At 41.3% G+C, this 23,441-nt stretch overlaps 1 protein-coding gene across 3 annotated transcripts in view; it reads left to right on the top strand.

Annotated features, from left to right (window-relative positions):
* The window catches only part of IMMP2L (IMP2 inner mitochondrial membrane peptidase-like (S. cerevisiae)), a 729,327-nt gene extending 708,837 nt beyond the window's left edge, over positions 1 to 20,490 (top strand). For all 3 annotated transcript variants that reach the window (XM_012721038.1, XM_004676950.2, XM_012721037.1), the window contains one exon: positions 20,237 to 20,490. In XM_012721038.1, the coding sequence (XP_012576492.1) occupies positions 20,237 to 20,356 (120 nt within the window). In that variant the 3' untranslated portion in view covers positions 20,357 to 20,490. The remainder of the gene's footprint in view (positions 1 to 20,236) is intronic.
* The last annotated feature ends 2,951 nt before the right edge of the window (positions 20,491 to 23,441 follow it).

The raw sequence follows: 23,441 nt of genomic DNA, 5'->3' as shown, positions 1-23,441 counted from the left end.
ATAAATAAATAAATAAATAAATAAATAAATAAATAAATAAATAAATAAATAAAAAACTCAGGCTAATTTGAACATAGTTTCAGGTGCCAGTTAGTGCTAGATGTGGTAAAATGACTGTGGCCAGGGATTTCCGGGAGTAGACTCCACCCAGAGGGAGAGCAGGTCCTCCTGGTGATCCATACACACTCTTTCCCTTTCTATGCTGGTGGGGGAAATGATTGGTTGCAGTTTCTTTACGCAGGGCAGGAAAAACGCATGCATGAAGAGAAGATCACAAAATATTTTGAAGCTTTTATCATTAGCCCAATCCCTCACTCCTTGAGGACTAGTGCACTTTTCCACCCAGCAAGTGTCATGGTGCTCAACCAATCTCACGGTTGAGGCTGAAGTCCTGACAGCTGAATACTGTCTGCAGGGCCTCAGAAAATTATAGACAAAAAAATAGTAGTAAATCTCAACCTGTCACTCTGAGATTATACATCACACAAAATTGTTTTGTAAAATATTATGAGACTACACAAATTAGAACCAGTATTTAATTATATGATTCAGTGGAGTAAATCATGTATAATCTTTAGCAGTGGATAATATGAAGATAATTTGTAACTTTCATTAGAAAATATAAATTTGCCTGTTTACTATTTTCCTTAGGTTACTGTTATCAACCTTTGCTAAAGCACTAGTGTGTGTGTATGTGTGTCAAAACAGAAAACTATGATTTAGGGTGCTTTCATCTAGTTCAGCAAATAGTAATGCTCTGTGAAGATATCTGACAGTCAGCTCTGAGGAATTTCTGCTGGTTCACAGCAGCCCTAGCTGCATTTTTCTTATTATGGCTGAGTTGGACTGGAGTCTGCAAATACTTGGTCCTTGTCTCAGGAAAGAATTCAACACTGAGACCACAGTTAGGTAGAAATGAGTTTCACTAAGGAGAATGGAAAGCTGAGAAGGGCCCTGGCAGGGTAGCTGTGTGGGGCAGTAAGTAGGAACTTCTGTGCCTTCTTCAAAAAACAGACAGTGGCTGGTGAGTCCGCATGGCCTTTTCCTGAGCATGTTTTCCAGTGGGGCAAGCTCCCCTTGACTAGGTGAGGTGTGCTTCTTAGAAAAGAAATGTTCACTCTAGGGGACACAGGTTTTTGCTTTAGGGGCAGGCCAATTTGTGGAGTTTCCCATTTTCTGGGGCCCCCCTGACTATATGGCATTTGGTTCCTGGAATAACAAGCAATGTCACTCCTCAACAACACCGGCTGTGCTGTGGCGTAGCCAAGACCCTCAGGTCTTGCAAGGTCTTATCTCAGGGCTGAGGCCCCTGGGGCCTGTCTGACTGCCTACCCTCCCAACTTCCCCCTCCACTGCTGTGTCATCTTTGACATGAATCACCCATCATTTTGTAAACTTCAACTTTAAATGTCATCTATTAAATTTCAGACAATAACAGTGCATACTTAAAATCAAGACTAAATGTCATTTACTCTTAGCAAATTCAGAATATTGAAAGGAGTGTGTCTAACATGGAGACGCTCAGCCCACACATTGTGTTAACTTTGTGCTGTGTTTACTGATTGAATGGTTAATAACCCTAAGTGATTTCCTGGAGTTTACTATGATCAAAGAATAAAAGTGAGACAACTGTTATTTGTAGTAACTCAAAATTTAACAAAAAGCCATGGAGGCAATTGAAGATTTAAAATGCCAAAATGATGCCTAGCTTATTTTTCCTAACACACAATGAGGACTCTATTAAAGAACCTAGTATCAACACTATAACTGACTTTGGACCAAGATGTCACCCCCAACTTTGTAACTGCATCTATAAGTGTACAGTGTGGAATGATAATCAAGGTAATGATAACAAGATAATCACCTCTCAGCTTGTTTTGCCTATGTGCTTTTAACTTGATCAGAGTGAAGTTATTTTGTTGATCATTGAAACTGTGCTTTACCGGCCCTCCCTGGTGGTGCAGTGGGTTAGAGTGCAGCATGCCAAGTTAGCTGCAGCTGCTTCAATGCCAGTTCGATCCTCTGCCCAGAGGTGACCTCCACGCAGCAGACCTCTCCTGTCCTACTGGCTGCTCCCCACTCTATCTCTGGTGAATCCTCTCACTGCCCCTGCACCTCAGCCCTGTACCTCAGTTCTTATGTATAAATAAATAAATCTTAAAAAAAGAAACTGTGCTTTACCAACAAGCTTTGTCTGCTCAAGAGACAAATGGTAGCAAAAGTCTACTTGATAAATTTTTTTTTGCTTTCATTAACAGAGCAGTTAACCTGATAAAAAGTGAATAACTAATCATAATATTTTTAACTATAAGAATCTCCTCATAAATCACAGTACTTAGTAACATTTGTCTCACTGTTTATTTCTGACCCAAGTAGAGTTAAGAATCTGTGACATTCACTTGAAATTCAACTGCAAATTCTTGAAAGCATTTCATTTGCTCTGCTGAAAGCGGAGCATTTAAAAGGAACAAAACATTTCATTGAAAGAGATATTTGGGTTTTGGCTTATGTAACTAGTCCATGTAAGGCACAGGGAAAAACCTTGGTCTGAAACTTTTTATGTTTTCTAGGTTCAGATAGAAACGCTAATAGCTGCCTTTCAGTTGTGATGCAGAGCTGTTTCCTCCCTGTTCTTAGGTCTGTGGTGCCTAATGTCGGTGCAAGCCTTCTGAGCCAAGCACTGTTCCTCAGCTTGGGCGCAAGTCTCCACAGCTCTGCTCTAGGGTGGGGTGAGGGAATGTGTTACTGTTTGGGAGAGTGTGTCCATCATTGCTGACTGCTTTCCAGCGTTACCTCTGAAATGCTGTGTTCCCCCAGGAGTCTGTCCTCGGTGCGCTCCCTTTCTGCTGCTCTGTGTGGGCATTTGAATTCTCCGGGGTGTACATACAGCTGGGCGAATTTTCAATCTCTAAGTCACACACTTACTTGACCTCTTGTATAGAATTTTTAACTGCAGGCAGGATAGCTTCCTGTGGCATTCAATAGCAGCTCAATTGAATTATCCCAAACTGACCTCATCATTTCCAAAACCTGCTTCTTCCATCATGACCCCTCTATTAATAGCATTGCCATCTCGGCAGGCAGGTGGGAACAGAGTCATCACTGCACTTTGTTCTTTCCTCAGTCACCATCTTCATCAATTGCCAAATTGTATACCTATCTAAATTCACTTGGTCCCTAATTTCACTTATTTAATCAATGCTTTGTAAGTTTCTACTTCCATACATGGATCAAGAATATTCCCACTTCCGGGAGCTCATGAGAGGGAATGAAATCGGCCATCAGTGCCCAATAAAGTCAGGAGTCAGTAAGTGAGCACAGGGTGCTGAATGGGAAAGGGGCATGGGCCTTCCAGGAGGAGATGAGGTGCAATTCACTGTGGGAGGGAGCCAAGGAGCATCTAGGTGAAGGGCAGGAGCAAGCTCTTCCAGAGACAGCAAAAGGAGTATGTGAACAACCGGAGATGTGATCGATTAAGCAGTGCTTTTTGAAGAGGTGGGAAAATGGTGCTGGCTTGGAAAGTTTCCCCGGAGTTCCCCTTTCAGCAGTACCCGGTGAGTTTCCCTGTGAGGTGAGACTTCAGTTCTGTCCACAAGGGGCAGGTTTATTATGAAACACCTGCACAGCCCCAGGTTGGTAGAGAGCTGGGTCTTGCCAGAGAAGAAATTGTAGTGATACTGTGTTTTTTTGGGGAGGGGCTCACTCCTTAGTGGAATGGTTACCTATTGTCATTACTTCTAGGGTGTGACTGGTATGACTTGTAAGGGCCCAAGACCCTAGCATAGCCCTCAGTCCACACACCCCCACCTGTGTGTGGTCTGTGCCTGGGATACTTTCTATACAGTGAGTAAATGCTACAGCAGTTGGGGCCTAAGGCTTTCTCATTCCTATAGCTGATGTAGGATTGTGGTAATCATTTCTCCCCCCAACTCCATTTTCTGGTCTTGTGAGGCCTTTATCCTAAATTCACTACCATTAGCCTTCATCAAGAATGACTCTGGAAACAGAGGACTAGCAAATAAAGTAGAGGTACATTTATATAGGGCCATGCATATACTGTCCTAGAAAACTTGATTTTCTTTTCAAAAGCATCCTGCCTTTCCTTCTCCTGCCTTTTCCTGTCATATGTTTCTTGTCCACATCATTGCAAAAACTGTTCTGCTCTCCACTCTTTTGCATCTTATGTTGTGGGTCAGAAGTAGCTTATTGTATTTTGGTATTGAAACTTTCTCTCTCAAAGCCATCTGTTAGCAGGCAGAGTGAGAGGTATACCAGCACCCTCAAACCTGCTTACTTTAAATGGGTTCTGCCATCCTTCATTTAAAAACCAAACATATTCTTAATGTATAAGACCACAATAGAAAAGAACTTTACTACAATCTGTGTGCAATAGTAAAATACTTTCCAATTAAACACCCAAAGTTACCTTGGGGGTGAGTGCCCAGCCAAATAGGGTTGGCACAAAGCAGGACTGCTGAAGCCCAAACGCCTGCTACCAGTGTAAGGCGCCTTCTGGTGAGGAACCCCAGGAGAGGACACAAGGGCCAGGCACGTCTGGAAGGAAAGAGTAAATTCAAAGCCCAGGCAAGGTTTGCCATTGGCCACCTCCCCACAGATCTCTTTCAAGTGTCTCCTTCCATGCCCCACACCCTGGTGCCCGTCCAAGGCTGAGAAGGGCGCACCGCTGCTTCGCCTGCCTCTGCTCCACATGCCTCCTCCAGGCTTTCCTTTCACCTCCTTCCTTCTTTCCTGCAGCTTTTCCCTCTCCTTCCTGCCCAGCTCCACCCCTCCATAGTGCAGGGGCTAGGATACCTGGAAGCTCCCTTTCCTTGGGGATGACACTGCTCCTTAGCAGTCTGCGTGACTTACTGGACCACTCTTTTCTTGCAACCTTCCGCTTCTGCCAGACTCATCCAGGGTTCGAGCTTGTGACAACTGTCTTCCCCTCTGTGTTATAAACTCCTTCAGGCCCAAATCTGATGATGCATCTGCGTGACTTAACACACCATGCCCTGTGCTTGGCACTCAGTAGATATTTGCACATCTGTTGTGTTGAGGAAAAAAGAATATACTTTCCAGTCTTTGCACATTTCTTTACTTTCCAGGGTTTTCATGCACACTGCCATCGCCATATTGCTGTGTGAGCACCGGCTTTCCTGTCACTGGTGGCAAGCATTCCTTACAGCCCAGTGGCTTGTGACAGGCCTGCTGCTCCAAGCCAGCAACTGCTCCCATGCAGAGTGGCATGGATGTGTATAGTCTTACTATGTGATGTGTGATGGTAGTGGTGTTTTCTGAAGAAAATGAAAGCCTGTAGGGTAGCAGCAGTTTCCTTGGCAAATGTCACCATTTCCAGGCCTTTACACTTTGTTTCATGGACAGGTACAATGGAAGGGGCTTTGGACGAGAGGCCAGTGTGAGGGTCGAGCCCCAGCCGGAACTCAGTAACCCCGGACAGCATTTCTGTGCCTTGGATTTCTCACCTGTGAGATCAGGAATTAGATTTCATCATCCAAATATGCTAATATTTTACCAGTAATTTGTGGCAGAGTTCCAGTAGGGTATCTTAGCTGCGAACGACACAAATCTATCCTGTCACTTTATTTTAATATAATCAGAAAAGACCTCTTCTGAAGCCAACTGGATAGTTCACTGTGGGGGTGAGAAGTAAAATAGGGCTGAGAATGTGTGTCCCACGTCAGTCACACACAAACAAGGTAGGCTGAGGAGCTTGGCAGCTGCTGTTGTGGACACTTCCTTGCATAGCTATCTGCCAATCTTAGATGGTTTCCATGTCTTGTCATTCCCTCCCTGTTCAGTCTCCATTGTGAGATTTCTATTAGCTAAGTCTAAGTCATGTGACTTCTTCCTGCTATCTGAACTGTCCAACTTGGGGTGGTAGCTATGAAATGGGGTATCACCTCTTGCCAAGGCTCATCCAGATCGAAAAAGTTGGCTAAGACTGGTAGTGCAGCAGGTTTAAAACACAACACTATATGGGGCCCTCCCTTGTGGCTCAGCAGGTAAACACAGCACTAAAAAGATAAAACCGCTTCAGCATGAATTAGATCCCCCACCCTGGAGGTGATCCACGTGGTGCAGCAGACCTCTCCTGACCCGCCCACTGCTCCCCTCAGCAGTGTACTTCCTGAGTCAGCCTGCTCTACCCCCCACTATGTCTCTAGTGAAGCCTCTTACCGCATCTGTATCTACCCCAGTTCTGTATGCATAAATGGATCTTTAAAAAAAAAAGGCACTATGAAGCTAGCTGTAGCAACTTCAGCACAAGTTCAATCCCAAGGTGACCCACATGACATGGCGGATCTCACCTGCTGCTCCCCTCATCTGTGTACTTCATCAATCTGCCTATTTTGCTCCCCACTCTCTAGTGAATCCTTTCACCACCCCTATACTTCTAGCCTGTACTCTAGTTCTGTATGCATAAATAAATCTTAAAAAAAAAAAAAATCCACACTCACCTCAAGCATACCTGGTAGGTAGACAGTACTTCTAGAGCAGTCAGTTTTGCTGGATTCTTGCAGTTACTTATTATGCTGCATACTAAATTTTTTTCCTAAGAAGCAGAGTTCACTAGATTTTGATGAGCTTCTAAAAGAAACTGAAGAACTATGGTTATAGCTCTGACCCCTGAAGTATTATCCCAGGATGAGAAGGTACAGTACAGGGCTCAGTAATTCTAACTTACCAATTCATTGCATATACAGAAATAATTCGAGGTTAAGAATTATCTCTGCCCACAAACTATACAATACAGACTTTGCATAGCAAAAATACAATTGAGAGAAATTTTCAAGAAAAAGTAAGGGTATTCTCTCTATTCAAGCTTTCAGGTCATTTCAGTTCTCACCATTGGAACGAATGGTTTCTAGATTAGGGATCAAAGAGACCTAAGTCTCTTGCACACTGTTCCTCAAATTGCCAGCAAGTTGAATTCTGCTTCTGCCTATTTCAGGTAACCTGTAACACTTAGCATTTCACATTCTAGACCCCTTGTGAGAGAAAGCTTGCAGAAACGTACAAGAAGAACTTACCTTCTCTGTAGTTGGGATGTTTCCTCACGTTAGTGTGTTGCCCTCTGCATGCTGGTGCTGCCTCTCAGAGTGCTAAGTCCCAAGTGTGAAACTACCCACAATTGTAGCACTTGTACTTGTCCCTTTTATCATCTTTTGTTCTTGGTGGCTTATTTTATAAACCAAGAGGTATGCAAGTGGAGGGTGATGGCTGCAGGCCCAGTGCCTGTAGGGAATGAACAGGGTTGCTGCCCCTCCCCCGCCCTCCCAGCCCCACTAGAGCGGCCGCCACCATGGGCCGGCTACCTTGTCTTCCCAACTTCTCTCTTACCAGTGGCCCATCAGTCTACCTCAGTGACTGCCTCCCCCCTCAACATAAATATGGTTCAAACGACATTAAAGACTTGTATACCTCTCCCCTCATGTATTTAAACAAACTGTTTTATCTCCTACATAAAAACAGCATGTGGTACGTCAGGCCCTGGAGAGAACACAGTAAACAATGAGACATCAGTCAGTAATGTCATGGATTATCATGGACACTGCAAGTTGCTAACTACCCAAATTATATTCAAGTATTTCATCACCTGCTTAATCAAGCTGCAAAATAAGGAGTTAGGCCACTTCAACTCCAGTGATTTGATTATGTGGCAAAAAGACTGGTGCATAAACATTAATCCTGAGAAATTAATTCATGAAAATTAGCTGAAGATACCCCTAGAGGCCTGTTTTGTATCTATTTTTGCATAAAATGTTGAACTACCTACTTACTGGCAGTGTCTTGCAGGGACTAGAATGATTATGTATGATTCTGTAGTTATCCAGAGAGAATCATGAAGAGGCCATGAAGTGACCTGAAAATGCATTCTGATTAAAGCTAAGTCTTGAGCAGGAAAATTGCTTTGAAATGATTAAAGATAAAATTGTTGGTAATGAAGGAAAACACTTGTCTTTGAGACCTGTAGGAAAGAGTGTCATTTTGAATCGTCTGTGAGGCATGTGGCGCTAGTTTTTTGATCACCAAATATTGGGTGGCATCTGTCTATCATATTGTTTCCATTTTTAAATTTAGTGGAGAACAAGAAGAATTAGAAGAATGTTCTCCATAAAAACCTGGTAGAAGATGGTTGTGGTAAAAGTCTGTCTGGGGTGGGAGTAGGGAGGGGTCTCCTGCTGGCCTCCCCAAATACAGCCTTTGCGCTCACGGCACTCAGATCCTTCTCGTGTCTACTTGCTGGGTTGTTTCTTGACGCTGTGGTTAAACCTCTGTCTTCCCTGCTAGATCATGGGGTCCCAGTGGACAGGGATCATGTTTACACATCCTCTGTATACACAGCACTCAGTAGGGGCTCGTCCCGCCTGGGAGTGAATCTATAACTCTGCTCCATTCATCCTCTTTGGTGAATTCACACCACTGCAGATAGGAGCAAATAATAATACTGTGTCAGAAAGCTTGGGGGGGGGGGAACGTGTGTTTCAGAATTCGGGCATTGGAAAGGTGACAGCAGTGTTTCTGACCACCTGCACCATAACACCCCTGCAGGGCCTGAGCACACTGCACAGTCAAGTGCATTAATGTCTCTGGTAAATTACAAATACATACACTCACAGAAAAACAAAAGCTGTAATTCCATAGCAGTTTAAGTTAGGTAAGTTCTGCTGAAAGGTTAAATGTTTCTGGGGCTCTGTGGACTTTGGCATTGCATATAAGGCAACGTGTGGCACTTCTGAAGGAAGGGGTTCTCACCTTGGGGTTATTCCTCAGTGAATACCACCCTGTTCAGTACGGAAAGAAGAAATCAATGCTGGAACTTTCTGGCTGATGACCTAATCATAACTAGCACTGCACCTAGGGTTTCTGCAGGAAGAGGTAAAAGTGACTCATTCCCCACAGACAGTCTCAACCCTGCACTCCCACTGCCTCTCTGCAGCCCCGTCTGCTGCTCCTTTCCCTCTCCCCTCAACTTTCTTTCTCTTTCCCTCACTTCCTCCCTCCCCCATATCCTCTCCCTCCTCACTTACCAGGAGTCAGTTCCTCTAAAGAGGTGAGCTAGACCCAGAGTAGGCCTCTTGCAACTTTGGCATGGGAACTTGGGGTCAGTCAAGGTCTGTGACCATGGGAGGTTCTCATCCAAGTCCTTCACCTTCTCATGATCAACAAAAAGATCATCACATTCTAAAGTTCTCACCTTTTTACTAAAAAACTGGAGAAGCAATGACTGTTCCCCCTTCTGTCATCTAAAAGAATGTAGTTTGGGGTATCTAGTTCTAGATGTATCAGTAAATGCATCTTAAGAATTTCATCTTTACTTTACTCTCAGATTAAGAATGCCATAACTTTCTCCTTACTGATTATGTGAAGTCTCACTCTCTGTCCTCATGCCTACTCCTAAAACTCGGAATAAATGTTCCTGGTTCACTCCACTCTTCACAATTTACAACCACATGAATTCTCTAACTACTGATCTTTCCTTAGCCAGCTCATCGATGCTGTTTTGACTACTCATCCAGTCCAAGAATTAGAAAGCATCCATATGGTTTCTTTGTGTGTGCCCCTAAACTAGCTTAGGTCTTAAAAGTTTCCATATTTTTCTCAATGGCCCACTACACCATTCTTTGGCAGACCCTCATATTCTAAATTAATCTAAACAACCAAAGCTTTGCTCTTACTAGACAGTCTGAGTTGCTACCAGTCGGCGCCTACTGAGCATGGCCACCATCCCTGCACTGCTTTTATTTAGGGGAGCTACATGAATGTGCTTCACCTATGTGAGTTTCAGGCCACTGCTGTGCTGTGTGACTCGTGTCTACTGCATCAGAAATGTGGATGAAAACATTCAATTTGACATGTACTGATGCACTCTTTTTAAATGAGGACTATTTGTTTTCTCACTCAATACAACTTTTAAAAACCGTGAGATTGCTTATTTCCATATACTTGCTTGCTTTACTTCTGATCCTGATTTACTTAGCCATGCATGCTTGTACCTGAACTTACCACAAAGCTCATTGCTCTACTCACCCTCTTTCCTTGTTAGTCTTTCACATTGTCTTTGAAGACACACCATCAGTGTTATTGAGGATGTGTAATGGTGACATTACCAAAGAAAATAGTGATGACAGAGGAGGGTTAAGAAGGCCAAACCCCTGCAATGTCACACCTGTCTGTGGGGCAGACCAAGCACCACCAGGGGCTAGCATGGAAGCTGCACCTGTCCCCTAGTGTGCCGGACCTTGTGCAGTGCCTTCTATGCTCACATGCAGTATCTGGAGCCTACTCCTGATCACTGGCACTGTGATCACCCACTGTGCGGGGTGGGAGGAGACCGAGACCCTGCTGGGTGGTGACGGGTGCACGGTTCTCAGCTCCCTCCAGGGTGCTGCTGGGCTGCAGTGCGTGCTGGGTATGCTCATAGAATTGGGGTGAGCCCTGTGGTGTGCCTGTTTTCTGTGTTACCCTCCACCCCTTGGTCTCAGCGGTGGTACCAGTCTACAAGAGTGAGAGCACTTTGTCAGGACTGCCCTGAGAAGTGTCTTCGGGCTGTTACTGTGAGCAGATTGTCACACCTGGGATTTTCAGTGTGGAAGGAGAATAACTAGCATGGCGACCATTTACCCAAATAACTGGGCTAATCCCAGGATGGTGGGTCAGTAATACATGTGACTTCTACCTTGTTTCCAGGACAGGCATTCAAAAACAATATTCTCTGCCTGTGTGATGCATTAAAAACATTCTTATGATGCCATGGTAAATACATCATCAACATTTTAAATTACATACCATCCCTTTAAATATTCTACTGAAACTGTATCAATAACCATATTGTGGTTCTTTGGTAGAATTAGCAATACATTATCTATGATGGTGGAAGCCATCATATCACTTATTACTGCTTTCCAACATGCTGTGAAAGTCTCTTTGAAGGTAATTTAGGGAATTTCCTTAGTGCCCAGATCATAAAATATAATACAGCCACATTAAGCTTTCTTCCTTAATCAGCATTCTTATTCAAGTATTTATTGCTGACAAATAGTTCCTAGTTTTCTACAAAAGATTACTACTACTTTCTAATAGAAAGATATAGTCTCTGCTCTCAGCTGGTACCAGACTATAGGGTATTTGGCTGCAAACTATGGCTTTTGGCCCACATCCAACTTGCCACCCATTTTTATAAATAAAGGCTTTATTAGAACAAAGCTTCTACTTATACTTACTAAATATCGCTTGTGTCTGCCTTGCGCTACAAAAGCCAGGCCAGATGACTAGTTGCAAGAGAGACTGAAGAGCGTGGAAGCTGTGCCACTTCCCTCTGGCCCTTTGTACAAGTTCACTGATCCTACCTGCAGATGTGGAAATAAATCAGTAGAGCAGAACTTGACAGTGGAGAACAGCAGCAATTTTAAATGATGCCAATTTCAAGTCCTAACTGTATCTTTTCCTACCCTTGTGACCTTTATTTTAGCATATTTTGTAGTATTTATGAGCCTCAGTTTTTTTGTCTGGTAAGTGGAAATATTTAGGCCACTGGTTTATTATAAGGAGTCCAAGATACAAAAATTATATAAGAATTTATATAAGAATTTGTCTATATTCAGAATATAGACAAAAAATGCTTCTTGTATCAAAAGAATGGGGTAGCATTTAGAGTTACCATCATTTATGCCTGGTTTATCAGAATAATGAACCCCTTCCTCTCACATGTCCCAGTTTGGATAATAGTCACACGGTACTTAAAGAATTTAATTTGTCAAATTTCTATTTGTCACTATTTTACTATTAAAGGTGAGGGATTAGATTTATTCATGAACTGTTAAAGTATAAATAAAATCAGTTTTATTGGTCATTGCATATTATATTTGATTCCTATGTCAAAATTTGACTTTTTAAGCAAGACACATTTACCAACCCAATGACAATGCTTCCTAATTCTAATAAGGGGGACTTGAAAGTAAATAAGCCAGTGAAAAGGTAGTTGGTTTTCTAATGTTAGAACATTACAGTAGGTGTTCCAGTGAGAAGTGGGCCCTACTTTTGATGAGATGGGGTAGACTGCAATAAAATCAAGCCAGATAGAGGTTATGGTCACGACTGTGCTCATTTGGATGTCAGAGCTGAAACTGATCTCCCCTTTGAAACAGGACTCCTGAGGTACAGATTGCTGGCAGGCTAACCACGGTATAGGAGGGGACCCCCACCTTACACGTTATTCAGAACAAAAGCTGGATGGTGGGATTTGCTGGGTCCTTCTCAGAGAGAAGACTATGCTACATTTCCTTTTCATGCATTTAAAATAGACTGGTTGTTTTTGTCAAGAGGCTGATGTAAGACCCAACACTAGGTCCTAACATCCTTGGAGCAAACAGGAACAGAGGCCTATGAGTTGGGGGGCCTGGAAAGAAAACCATGTAAAAGCTGACTAAACTGGGTTCTGCTGCAGGACAACCCCAGGGGTGTGAGGGAAAGGATTACAAAGTGGGAGGACAGCAGGGATCACAAGCCAGGAAGTGGACAGGGCACGTTCTGTCCTGTGGGATTCACTGTGGAGAAGCCTTTAGAGGAAGACAGGCACAGTGAGTTCATGAGGTGGGTTTGGGAGATGTGAGCAAAGGGCCTGGGGTACTGGCTTGGAAGCTGCTGACTTCTTGAAGCCTCAGGAAATTGTACTTCTTTAAAGCCAGAGTTCTTCAAAGCTGGGATAGTATTCCAGTCTGATGTGACTGCCAGAAATCCCAGCATTTGTTCTACAGTATTAAATGACTAGCATCTGACTGGTGCTGTGTGCAGACATTCCTCCTGTGTTGCTAAGCAAGCTCAACAAGACTGGATTTTATTTGTTGATTGTGCATAAAATGTTTTTTTTTTTTTTTTTTTTTTACTCTATAGAAAGCATTTTAACCAAATTCTCACATCTTGCATTGGCCTGAATCTTGTAAAAAGGCCTTTTCTTCCACTAATCTTTCTCTTTCTTCCTTAAGCTTCTTTTTGGTATTCTCCCTCTATCCTACCTGTGGCCTCTTCCTTCTGCTTGTCCTGACCTCATCTGCGCATGCCGTTTCTTCAGGTGAGAGTGACCTAACATGACGAGCTCAGAGAGTGTGCTGTTGACTGCAGGCTTGGGAAGTGGGGATGGGAGGATGGAGAGAAGGGGCACCAGAAGGAAAGGCTGGCTGTGGAGGTTATGTCTACCAGATGCCAAAATAACCTCTCAGTATGGCCAAGTGATCAAAGCTGGGCAATTCAGCATAAATTCAGTCCATGAGTTTCCTTGGCAGTGTGTGGACAAAACAAACCAGCTGACTGAGAGCAGGGATTGCTTTCAAGTCGGTAATTTTGGTGGTTTCTGGGAACAGAGGTCTCCCAAGGAGGGAGCAGAAATACTCAGGGCATGTGTACAACTCCCCTACATGCAAGAACAATATTAGAATGTGGAAAGCAATGAAGCATTTAAGCTTTATTGACGTTGGCTGTAGGTCATTTTAAAATATGTAACATTGGAAATGAATTGTCAAATGATTTTGCTGATGGGATGTACAATCCAAACAGTTGGGTGACTACTAGTCTAGATCACTGATTTCAAGTCTGTGGGTAGTTTTCCCAACTGTCCCCTGGGAGCAGTAGAGTTTATTGTAAATGGTGAGATATTGTAAATAGTGCATAAATTAATCTAGCTTCTCATTTAGTAGAAAATAACAATACACTGATCTGGCCAGAGTTTTCTCTGCTTTATCAATGTTTTTATTGTTGTATACTAAAGGGGACAGTTATACAGGAGACATGAAAGAACAAAAAGAGGGGAGAATTGAATCGCATAATTTTAGGTGAGCTGGTCAAACAATTAACATTAAAAAAGTTGCAGCTGGCTGCCCTGCCCCATGCTGAAGGTCCCAGTCCCCTCCTACAAGAATACCTGTCAGAGAATTAGGGTCACCCTGACCATGTCACTTGTTTGGAAATGGGCCTATCCTACTACTGTCACATAAGGACTCAGGGTTAGGTAGGACTGCAACCTAAGAAATTAGGGGGTACACCATTCAGCCCTGAAGAAATATGCATCATCTTTTGATGACTTCTAGGTACTGCAGGAAAGTCTGTGGGATCTGGAGATACTTAAGAACAGGGCAGCTAGGGTGATTATCTCAGGATTTGCCTCAGCTCAAATCTAGTGTTGGGCTTCAGTTTCCTCAAGTATGAAGTGGAGTCAGTAAACAGCACGTGCCTTGCAGAATTTGTGAGAATTACATGGAAGTCATTCAGAACATCACTTTACATAGAATAAGCAATTCTAGGGGAACATTCAGAAATCAAAGGGAGAAGGATTGTATTTTTTCAGATGGCTAACTAAATTTACTTATCAACTTGTTTGGTCCACAGTGCCTAGAGATCTGGACCAACATTATTCTGAAGTTTTTTGTGAGGGTATTTTTATGTAAAATTGACATTTAGATCAGTGGGTAAGGTCCACCCACATAATGAAAATCAATCAGGTGAAATCTTGAACAGAACAAATTGAAGCATAAAGGGATTTTCCAGCAAACTTCTTTGAACTACAACTCCTTTTAGTGTCCTGCCTACATACCTCTCATCAGATTTTGGAAAGCTTCCAGGGCCATGAACTAATTCCTTAACGTAAGTTTGTAGACAGACGCAATACACACACTATTGTTTCTGGGTTTTTTTTTTTTTTTTTGAAGGACCTTGTTTAATATACTATGTGCAGAAGCCAAATTGGTATCTGTAGCATAATTTTAATTTTAAAATAGCTCATATTTTTGTATGTCTACAGCCTTTTATGTTCACTGTGCTTTTTACAGTGATATGTATCTTTTACTATTTTGCTGATCCATAAGGCAGCTAAGAGTATGGAATAGACACTAATATATTAATCTCAGCCTTATAAAAGACCCTAAATTTTAGTTACATACCATACTGTTAGACAATGTTGATATTATCCACGTATTAGAAGTTTTACTACTCATAATTATGAAGATTATTTTTTCAGGAAGTAAAAGTAACTGCTTTCCTAATATATGCTAAAATATGAAAATCACAGGTTATAAAAAAATGTTGATTTAAAAAATATTCCAATCATTCCATCTAACACTAGCTCCAAAGTGAAGCAAGCAAACAAATACTTTGGGAACATTTCAGCCAAGTTAAGACATTAACTGTTTCTAGGTGGACCTATCAAGCAACTTGGAAAAGCAAATAAAGACTTAAAGAACAATTGAGTAGCAGCTATCAACTCTACAAAGGGTTATTGACACCTAGCTCCAGTGAGTCCATAGACAAGAACAAAAATAGAGAGAAATTGCAGTAGATCGTCTAGATCCAGGTTCCTCACAGTGAGCATAGTTGCAGTGGTCACTTAGGGGAGTCTGGAATGTATTACAGAATTCCTTAAAGCTCACTATGGTCATATTCCTGATTGAGAAGCTAACAGAAAGTACAGCTCTAGACTCTCCAGTAGGATCCACTGACTGAATCACCTAAAGGTGGGGCGTTTGTTACAAACCTTGGCTCTATTTCTGGGAAGTGTCCTGAAACCAAAACCAACACTGGAATATATTTAGTATTTCCACGTTGGGATTAAAAAGGGAAAATAACAATGTATGTTTGCTATTTATTTTCAAAATGCAGCATTTTGTTTAAATTGCACATTGTGTAGATTTGGCAACAAAGCCTGAGCTCCCTTTGTCCACCAAAGAAACACAGGAATAAAGCAAAAACCCTTAAAATAATTGACCTACTACGGGGACATTGGCAAATGGAAACTTTTGGGTTTTTTGTTTTAATTTTCTACTGCTGATGCAAGCTATTATCACAAATCTAGTGACTTGAACTGGTATACATCATTTCACAGTTCTGGGGCTCAGAAGTGCAATATGAGACTCACAGGATTAATACTAAGGAGTCAGCCTCGCCGCCTTAATTCTGAAACTCCAGGGAGTAAGCATTTTCCTTGCCAGCTCCTGAGGCATCTGCATTCCTTGGCTTGTGGCCCTTTTGCAGCACTAAAGTGCTCTCTGACCGACCCTTCTGCTTATCTTCTATTTATGTAAGGACCCTTGCAATTATCTTCTGGATAATATGTTAGTGGGATAAAAAAAGGCTAATAGAGGTTAGTCTCATTATTTTAAGGTTAACTGCTCTGTATCTTTACTTTTCCTTTGCCCTGTAATGTTACATATTCATACCTTCTGGGGATGAGAACATAGACCTCTTTGGAGTGTGGATGGGCCACTGCCAATCACACCTTTCACAAATAATTTTGACTTAAGAAACAGGTAAATGTTTATGTATTTAAAACAAAAGGATTAACCAAAGCAAACATTAACACAAATAGAAACAAATGAACCTCAAGTAGTAAGACTGGGATGGGAAAAAAGTGAATTTTGAATAACAATACCATTATACTCTTAAAAGGAGATTAATTTTAAATATCAAATCATTGCAAACAATGTTGACTTTTCTTCAGTAAATTTGTTGTTGGCATAGTTATATGTGTTTTAGGTGTATGTGTGTTATCGTTCTATGTTCACTAGGGAAGAAGGGATAAAGAATACTTTAATGAGGGTTTCTTACTCTTTTAGATTTAGCCCCTAACACGATACAGAAGACTAACAATGCTGAGGATAATGAACACTGTTAATACAGGTCTTGGATTCAATAACACTCCTTGGTAGAAGAAATAAAGGTCTCTTAATTAAGTTACCATTTTCAGGTAGATCAAATACAAGGAGCTAGTGGTATCGAGAATCTTTAAATAACCTTTTTTAATTTTTTTGACTGATGCTCAAATGTACCAATTTGGGGCTGTGGGAGTTCTTGGTGGTTTTGGGATGTGTTACATCACTCTTTCAGCACTTCTTTTTGGCCTCACTAGGTGTGGGTTTTATTTTCTGCTCAGAAAATTATTTGCAAAAGCTGTTCTATCTGAAATCAGCAACTTAACAAAATAACAATTCAATCCCCACAATGGACAGAAGACCTACATAGACATTTCTCCACACATATACAAAAGGTCAATAGGCACATGAAAACACAGTGCATCATCTCTCAGTAGGGAATCCAAATCAGAACCTCAGCATCACACATACACCATGAGCAGCTTCTACCGCAAAGACTAGAAACAAGAAGCATGGCAAAGGTGTGAAGAGAAAGGTAAGCTGGTACATGGCTGGGGGAATGCAGAGATGTGACATAATGCAGACCAGGAGGGAGGCCTCCTCTGAGAATTAAAGAGGTAGACTTGCTCAATCACATGGTAGTTCTGAGTACTCGTCCAAAGCTCTGTAAACTTTACTTTGAAAAGACAGGTGTCCCTCTTCACTGCAACACTACTCACAACAGCCAAGACAGGAACACAGTGGGCACTTCCACTGAAAGCCGAGTGGATAAGGACATGTGCAATAAAGTTCCACTCACCAAACACAAAGCAAATTTTTCCATATCTAACAACCTGAAAACACCCTCAGGTGACAATACTATGTGAAATAAGCTATAAAGAGACAGGACTTATGTGGTTGTGCTTATAGGTGGAAAATAAAGCAAATTAATACAGAAAACAATAAACGTTAGAGTCTGAAAAACAAAAATGGTGGTTACCAGTGAAGTGCAATTAGATAGTGGTAAAATGAAAGTAGACCTTTGGTGTGAAAGTTGTGTGAGATACACAGTGATTGAGATATGAACCTGTACTCTGTCAACCAATGATACATCCATTGTTGCTAAAAAGAAATCTTTATATTACAAGAGGCAGCTGAGCCCTTGATTTTAGAAGAAAAATATTTTTTGTGAAGAATCTTAATCTATAATGGGGTCTCTGATACAGTCCTTCATGGCAGCTCTTTAGATACAGGGTGGGGAGGCTGAGGCTGAGGCATCACCCAACAGGCTGCACTGGAAGGGCTGCCAGAGAGAGCCATGAATCTTTGTGAAAGCAGGCCAATGACAGGGACTCAGAGATCAAGTCTTCACAAAAAGCTGAAAGGAGCTCGTCAATTTTGATCAAAAAAATTGAACAAGGTAATCTAGAATCAGAAAAGATATGAGGACTTCCTACTGCCATTTTATCAGTAATCATCCACAATATAAAGAGACTGAATGCACAAACTGAAGGCATAGAATGGCTGCACAAACTGAAAACCAAACTCAGCTCTATGCTGCTATTGAGAGACTCAGTTAAAAAATAAAGGCAAACAAAAGCTTAAATAGATGGAAAATGGTACTTCAAGTCAATTACAAAGCAGGAATTGCTATACTTTATCATATTCCCTGCCCAAAAGTTAAATGGACATTACTCAAGATTAAGGGCTCAAATAGCAGGCAGTTATAACACAACATAGATACCCAGTGTAGAAGCATCAACATACATAAAGCAAATATTAGCAGATCTAACTAAAGACACTGACAGCAACACAATAAAGACAGGGGCTTCTAACATCCCATTTTCAGCAGTGGACACATCATCTAGAGAAAAAAATCAGTAAGGAAACGAATCACTTAATTGATATTTACGAAGCACTCTACCCCCTCCACGTAGAATAGCTATTTTTGTCAACTGCCCCTGGAGTAATCTGAAGGGTAGACCATAGGTTGGAAAACAAAACAAATTGTAATAAACTTCTGGACTAATCACATCAAAAAACTTTTCAGGGCATGAAACTAGACATGTAACCCAAAGAGGAAAGTGATGAAAGCCACAAATACGTAGACACAACATATTGTTGAACAACTTATTAATTGCTCAATGAGGAAGTAAAAAGACAAATCAAAAAATACCTGGATATGGATGAAGATGAGTTATCACCATGCATGGGACACAGTGAAACTGGTACTAAGAGGGGAGCGTTAGAACAGGGCAGGCCTACCTTGTGGACCACGGGTCAAAGGAGGAATAATGAATATGAAAGGGACACGGTGAAATACAACTAACCGCAGAATTTTGATAATCTGGCCTATTTTTTATACCATATTTTAAAATTTTCTATTGTCTTGATTTTCAGAATACAGATTGGAGAAAAAATAATTCATTAGACCCACAGGCTTCTTGGTGCCCTTGGACTTATTTTTTTGTTTATTTCATACTGTTAAGGTTTTTCTTTTTAAAACTGACTGCTGGCTATCTTTTTGGAAGTCTGTTCCTCGGTATCTAACACTTTTGAGTCTCTGGGCAATATAATTTTCTGAATATATACGCAAGGAAGTAGAAGAACTCTTAAGAAAACAACATTTACCTGTTCATCTCTTCAGAGCTCTAACTTACTGGAAAATGATGATAAATAAATTAGATGTGTAGAATCTGGTCTATATTTGGCAATTCATAAGTATTCACTAACTGGGAGTGTTTTGTAAGTTTCCAAGTGCTGCTAAAATATTACTGGTAACAATGACCACAGGTGACCTGAGACAGCTTTCCAAGGCCTGTCTCAGGCCCACTGAAAAGGGTGGATGTCTGAGGACAGGACCCTGCTCCCTTCTGTACAGCACAGTTGCTATTAATGTGTCTTTAAGGAATCCTTCCCTGTCTAAGTCTTAAGTTTACTTCTCTAGCCTCCTCGGCTCCACAGTGTTTTTTCTGCTGATGGAGTTCTTGGCCATCTGCCCTGATCTTTATACTGGATTCTTCCCTCACTTCCCGTCCCAGCTCTCTGGCTTCCCACCTCCACCCAGGAGTACTCACCCTGGTTGTGCTATTGTACCTTCCATGGAGTCAGCCCCACCCAGCCTTACACCTAACTCTTACTGCTCATCCACAGTTGGAGCACTATTCTTTGCAATATATGTATATTGCCTTATCACTTTGCCACAAAGGAAAGTCCCTCTGAGTTACAGGAACACTGTAGGAAGTTGAGATACAAAGTTCTCCCTGAAGCTAGCCATCCCTAGAGTGTGACAGCTAGGCTAGGTGGGGGGTATTCTCCACCACGTGGAGCAAGTGATTCAACCTCGGGACTTATTAGCTCTACTTTGCATTTGAGAAAGCTAAAGTACCTACCTCAGATGGCTATGGCAGTTAAAGGTGTGTGTGTGTACACATGCAGAAACATGTGTATACAGACATATCTCACCTGGCATAGTATCACACGTTTTTTAATTTAACCTTATCTTTCATAAAATAACACATCTGTATCAAGTTCTGTTTTCAGTCTTCAAATGCTATCCTTGTCAAGTAATTTCTTGCTTTCTCTTTCCCCTGGGTCAGGTCTCCCTTGGCCTCCTGCACGCCCACGCTACACATATCCTGTGGCCTCCGGAACGCTGGCAGAAATTGGAGTCTGTTCTTCCTCCAGAGCGCCTGCCAGTTCAGAGTCAAGAGAAATGACTGCATGGATGTTCCTGAATGGTTGTCATTGAAAAGCCAAAACCATCCATTATAGGAAGAGGGATGAGAAGTGAAATTTCCAAAAGAGGAAAAGCTGCCAATAAGATGATGCTGTGCAGTAAATATTTCTGTCACTTGAGATAATCATTATTAAAGAGTCTTAAAATATAAAAACAGTAGTAAATGGTACCTTATTATCTGTTCAGTTTTGGTGCCCTCAAAAGATCCAGACATTTGGGCATATGAAACTACTCAACTACTCAGGTGTGTCTCAAAAGGTAAATGTGAGATAATTTCTTATACCTACCTTTGAATTGAGTTTATGTGTGTATATATATATATATATATATACACAGTTGTCAGGTCTTAAGGAAGGGGATGTATACATGAGTCTGGAGCCCAGGATTCTATGCCTGCTCTCTAAGGGACACTGTCAAATCACCTGGCTTGGGTAGCTAATGATCTCACGTTTGTGCTTCCACAAGCCTGATTATGAGCGTGTATTTTAAAAGACTGCAGCACAAGACTGTCTGAATCTAGCTGCTGAATGAGAGCCTCCTCTTTGGGATGCTAATAGGTCCTGATACACCCACACCAGTGGAAGCTAATGATAAAATAGACTGCTGGATAACCACAAAAAAATCTAAGAAATAACTAAGAGCTAGGGATCTGGACTTGGACTAAGGACTGAGGTTTATCTCCTATATAGCATCACTGGGTGTCAAGACAGTGTTAAGTGAAGTAATATTTCTAAAGAGTAAGAAAACTTCCTCAAAGCTTCAGAAATAAATCCCTAATAAAATGAAATCATCATTTACTTGATGGCAGTTCTAATTAATGGTTATAATTTTTTTTTAACCAAACTCTGGAAAAGAATGAATGAACACAGAATTTTAACAAAGAGACTAAAAAGTACCAGAAGGAGTCAGAGTTGAAGAGTAATAAAATTGAACAATACACTACAAAAGCTCAACAGCCAAACAGAGAAAGCTAAAGTATCAGAAACACTTGAGACTCTATGACAGCTGTCGTCCAATAAATAGAAACCAGCAATGTACTCTTCTTGCCATGGCCACATGACAAAAAGTTAACAAGTTTACTAAAATCATTTCTTTTTCTTAGAATTTCTACAGTTATACTTTCTAAATTCCCTCACACTGAGTATGACTATGTGAGTTCATGCCATCTCTGATGACTAATTCAATGAATGTGTCTAATACATGAAACCGCTCACTGGCTGCTCCAGACTCACTCCATGTCCCCACTGGGATGGTGACAAGTGTAGGCTCTCAAAGGGTCAGAACCACACTGTGGGAAATGCATGGATGTCTGAATGAGTTGTCAACCCACCCTGGACATCTTTCCAGGACTTATAATGGAATAGGGAACTAATTTTTATTGTGTGGGGTAACAAATTTTCAAGTATGCTAGAACAACTAAGTCTGCAGTAATTAATGTATATTGATTAATCTACATTGTTCTTAGAGAAAAGGTTACACATATACCCTAAACCACTATTAAGGTTACCATCTCTATTTGCCAGATTTTCTAACAGTCTTCTCTGCATTTCAATCTCAGCTGTTAACTCAATTTTTGATCCTCAAATACACAAGACACCACCATGAGACATTTAGATATGTAGACAACTGGAAAGATGATAGGATGAAAACTTTCACTTGGCAAGGAAAATGAGAAGTGTATCAAATTCACCAGGGAAATCAGGAGGAAAAGAATGTTAAATAGTTTCCATGATAACTAAAATTCAATTTGGGTTTTTATCATAATTTTCTCTCACTGACATTTATACTGAAGCTGGGGTAATTCTTACTATTACTTTATATGTTTTTCACAATATTAGCAAGTCTTCACTTTTTTTTTCAATTAAATTCCCAAAAAGACAGTGGTGTCTAAGCCCACACAGCATATAGTCCAAGTTCACCCATTAGAGAACCAGAAGCATATACAAAGCACTCAAGGACCCTAGCAAGAGAATTCACTCCCAACAGAATCTGAGCATTAACAATAGCTAAGGTCTCTGTGACATTCTCCAACACAGGCCCATACTTCTACTCTTCTCAGTTTAATCACAAAACTTATATCCTCTATGGTCGGTTGTGCATTATTTCTTCAAGGTCAATGGGAGGTGGGGAGCCCTAAGCATATACACTTTCCTTGCAGATTTCACTCCTCCTTTCTGTCAAGAACAGAATTCATCCACCAATTTTCTCATTTATCATAACCAAGTTTATTATTAACAAAGTTCCCTCACTTACGACAGGGTTTACTCCCTTTGGAGAGATGCCATAGATAAAAATGCTGCTGAGAATCAAAAGAATCACTTGTCTCTACCCTCCGCCCCCGTATTTACCTAATTCATCTATTCACCCTTTCACAAGATTAAGTCCCATCTTCTGTTCTCAAAAACCTTGTACACCTTCTAACACTCATCGTCAGTTAAAGACTTAGCTTCTAATTCGGTCAGTGGTTAAGGACTAAGAAGTGGACTTAGTCTGCTGCTACCAGATAGAACAGCCTAACTGCCTGTGCCCGTATCCTCTGCTCCCTGCCAGTTCTTATAGACAAACTAATTTAAATGTACCTTTCCATTTCAGAAAATTGAATTCATGACTGGAAGATAGATTTGAGAATTATTCAGAGTACAGAACAAGTTACTTAAAAAATGTATATGTAAGAATTCTCTTATGCCCATTGTGTATTAGATCTAAGACCTCTCACCCAGCAAAGGAAATTATTCCAGTAACTAATTCCTCACTCATATAATCAATTTTCTCTTCCCCTTAAGCATTTCCATCAGCCTATAACCATACTTTAATTTTTCCCATCTAGCACCTCTTTCCCTTGTCACATACCCCTTGTAGTCTAGTTGCTGTCTTGGATCTCTTGTCACTTTATTTTTTTTTTTTTTAAGATTTATTTATACTTTCAGAACTGGGGTACAGGCCAGAGTTGTGGTGGGTGAGAGGATTGACCAGAGACAGAGTGGGGAGCAGAACAAGCAGATTGACTAAGTACACTGCTGAGGGGAGCAGCGGGCAGATCAAGAGAGGTCTGCCATGCCATGTGG

The sequence above is a fragment of the Condylura cristata genome, unplaced genomic scaffold (genome assembly GCF_000260355.1).
Source record: "Condylura cristata isolate star-nosed mole 26May11 unplaced genomic scaffold, ConCri1.0 scaffold00005, whole genome shotgun sequence".
NCBI lineage: Eukaryota > Metazoa > Chordata > Mammalia > Eulipotyphla > Talpidae > Condylura > Condylura cristata.
This window is presented reverse-complemented; position numbering and strand designations above follow the sequence as displayed.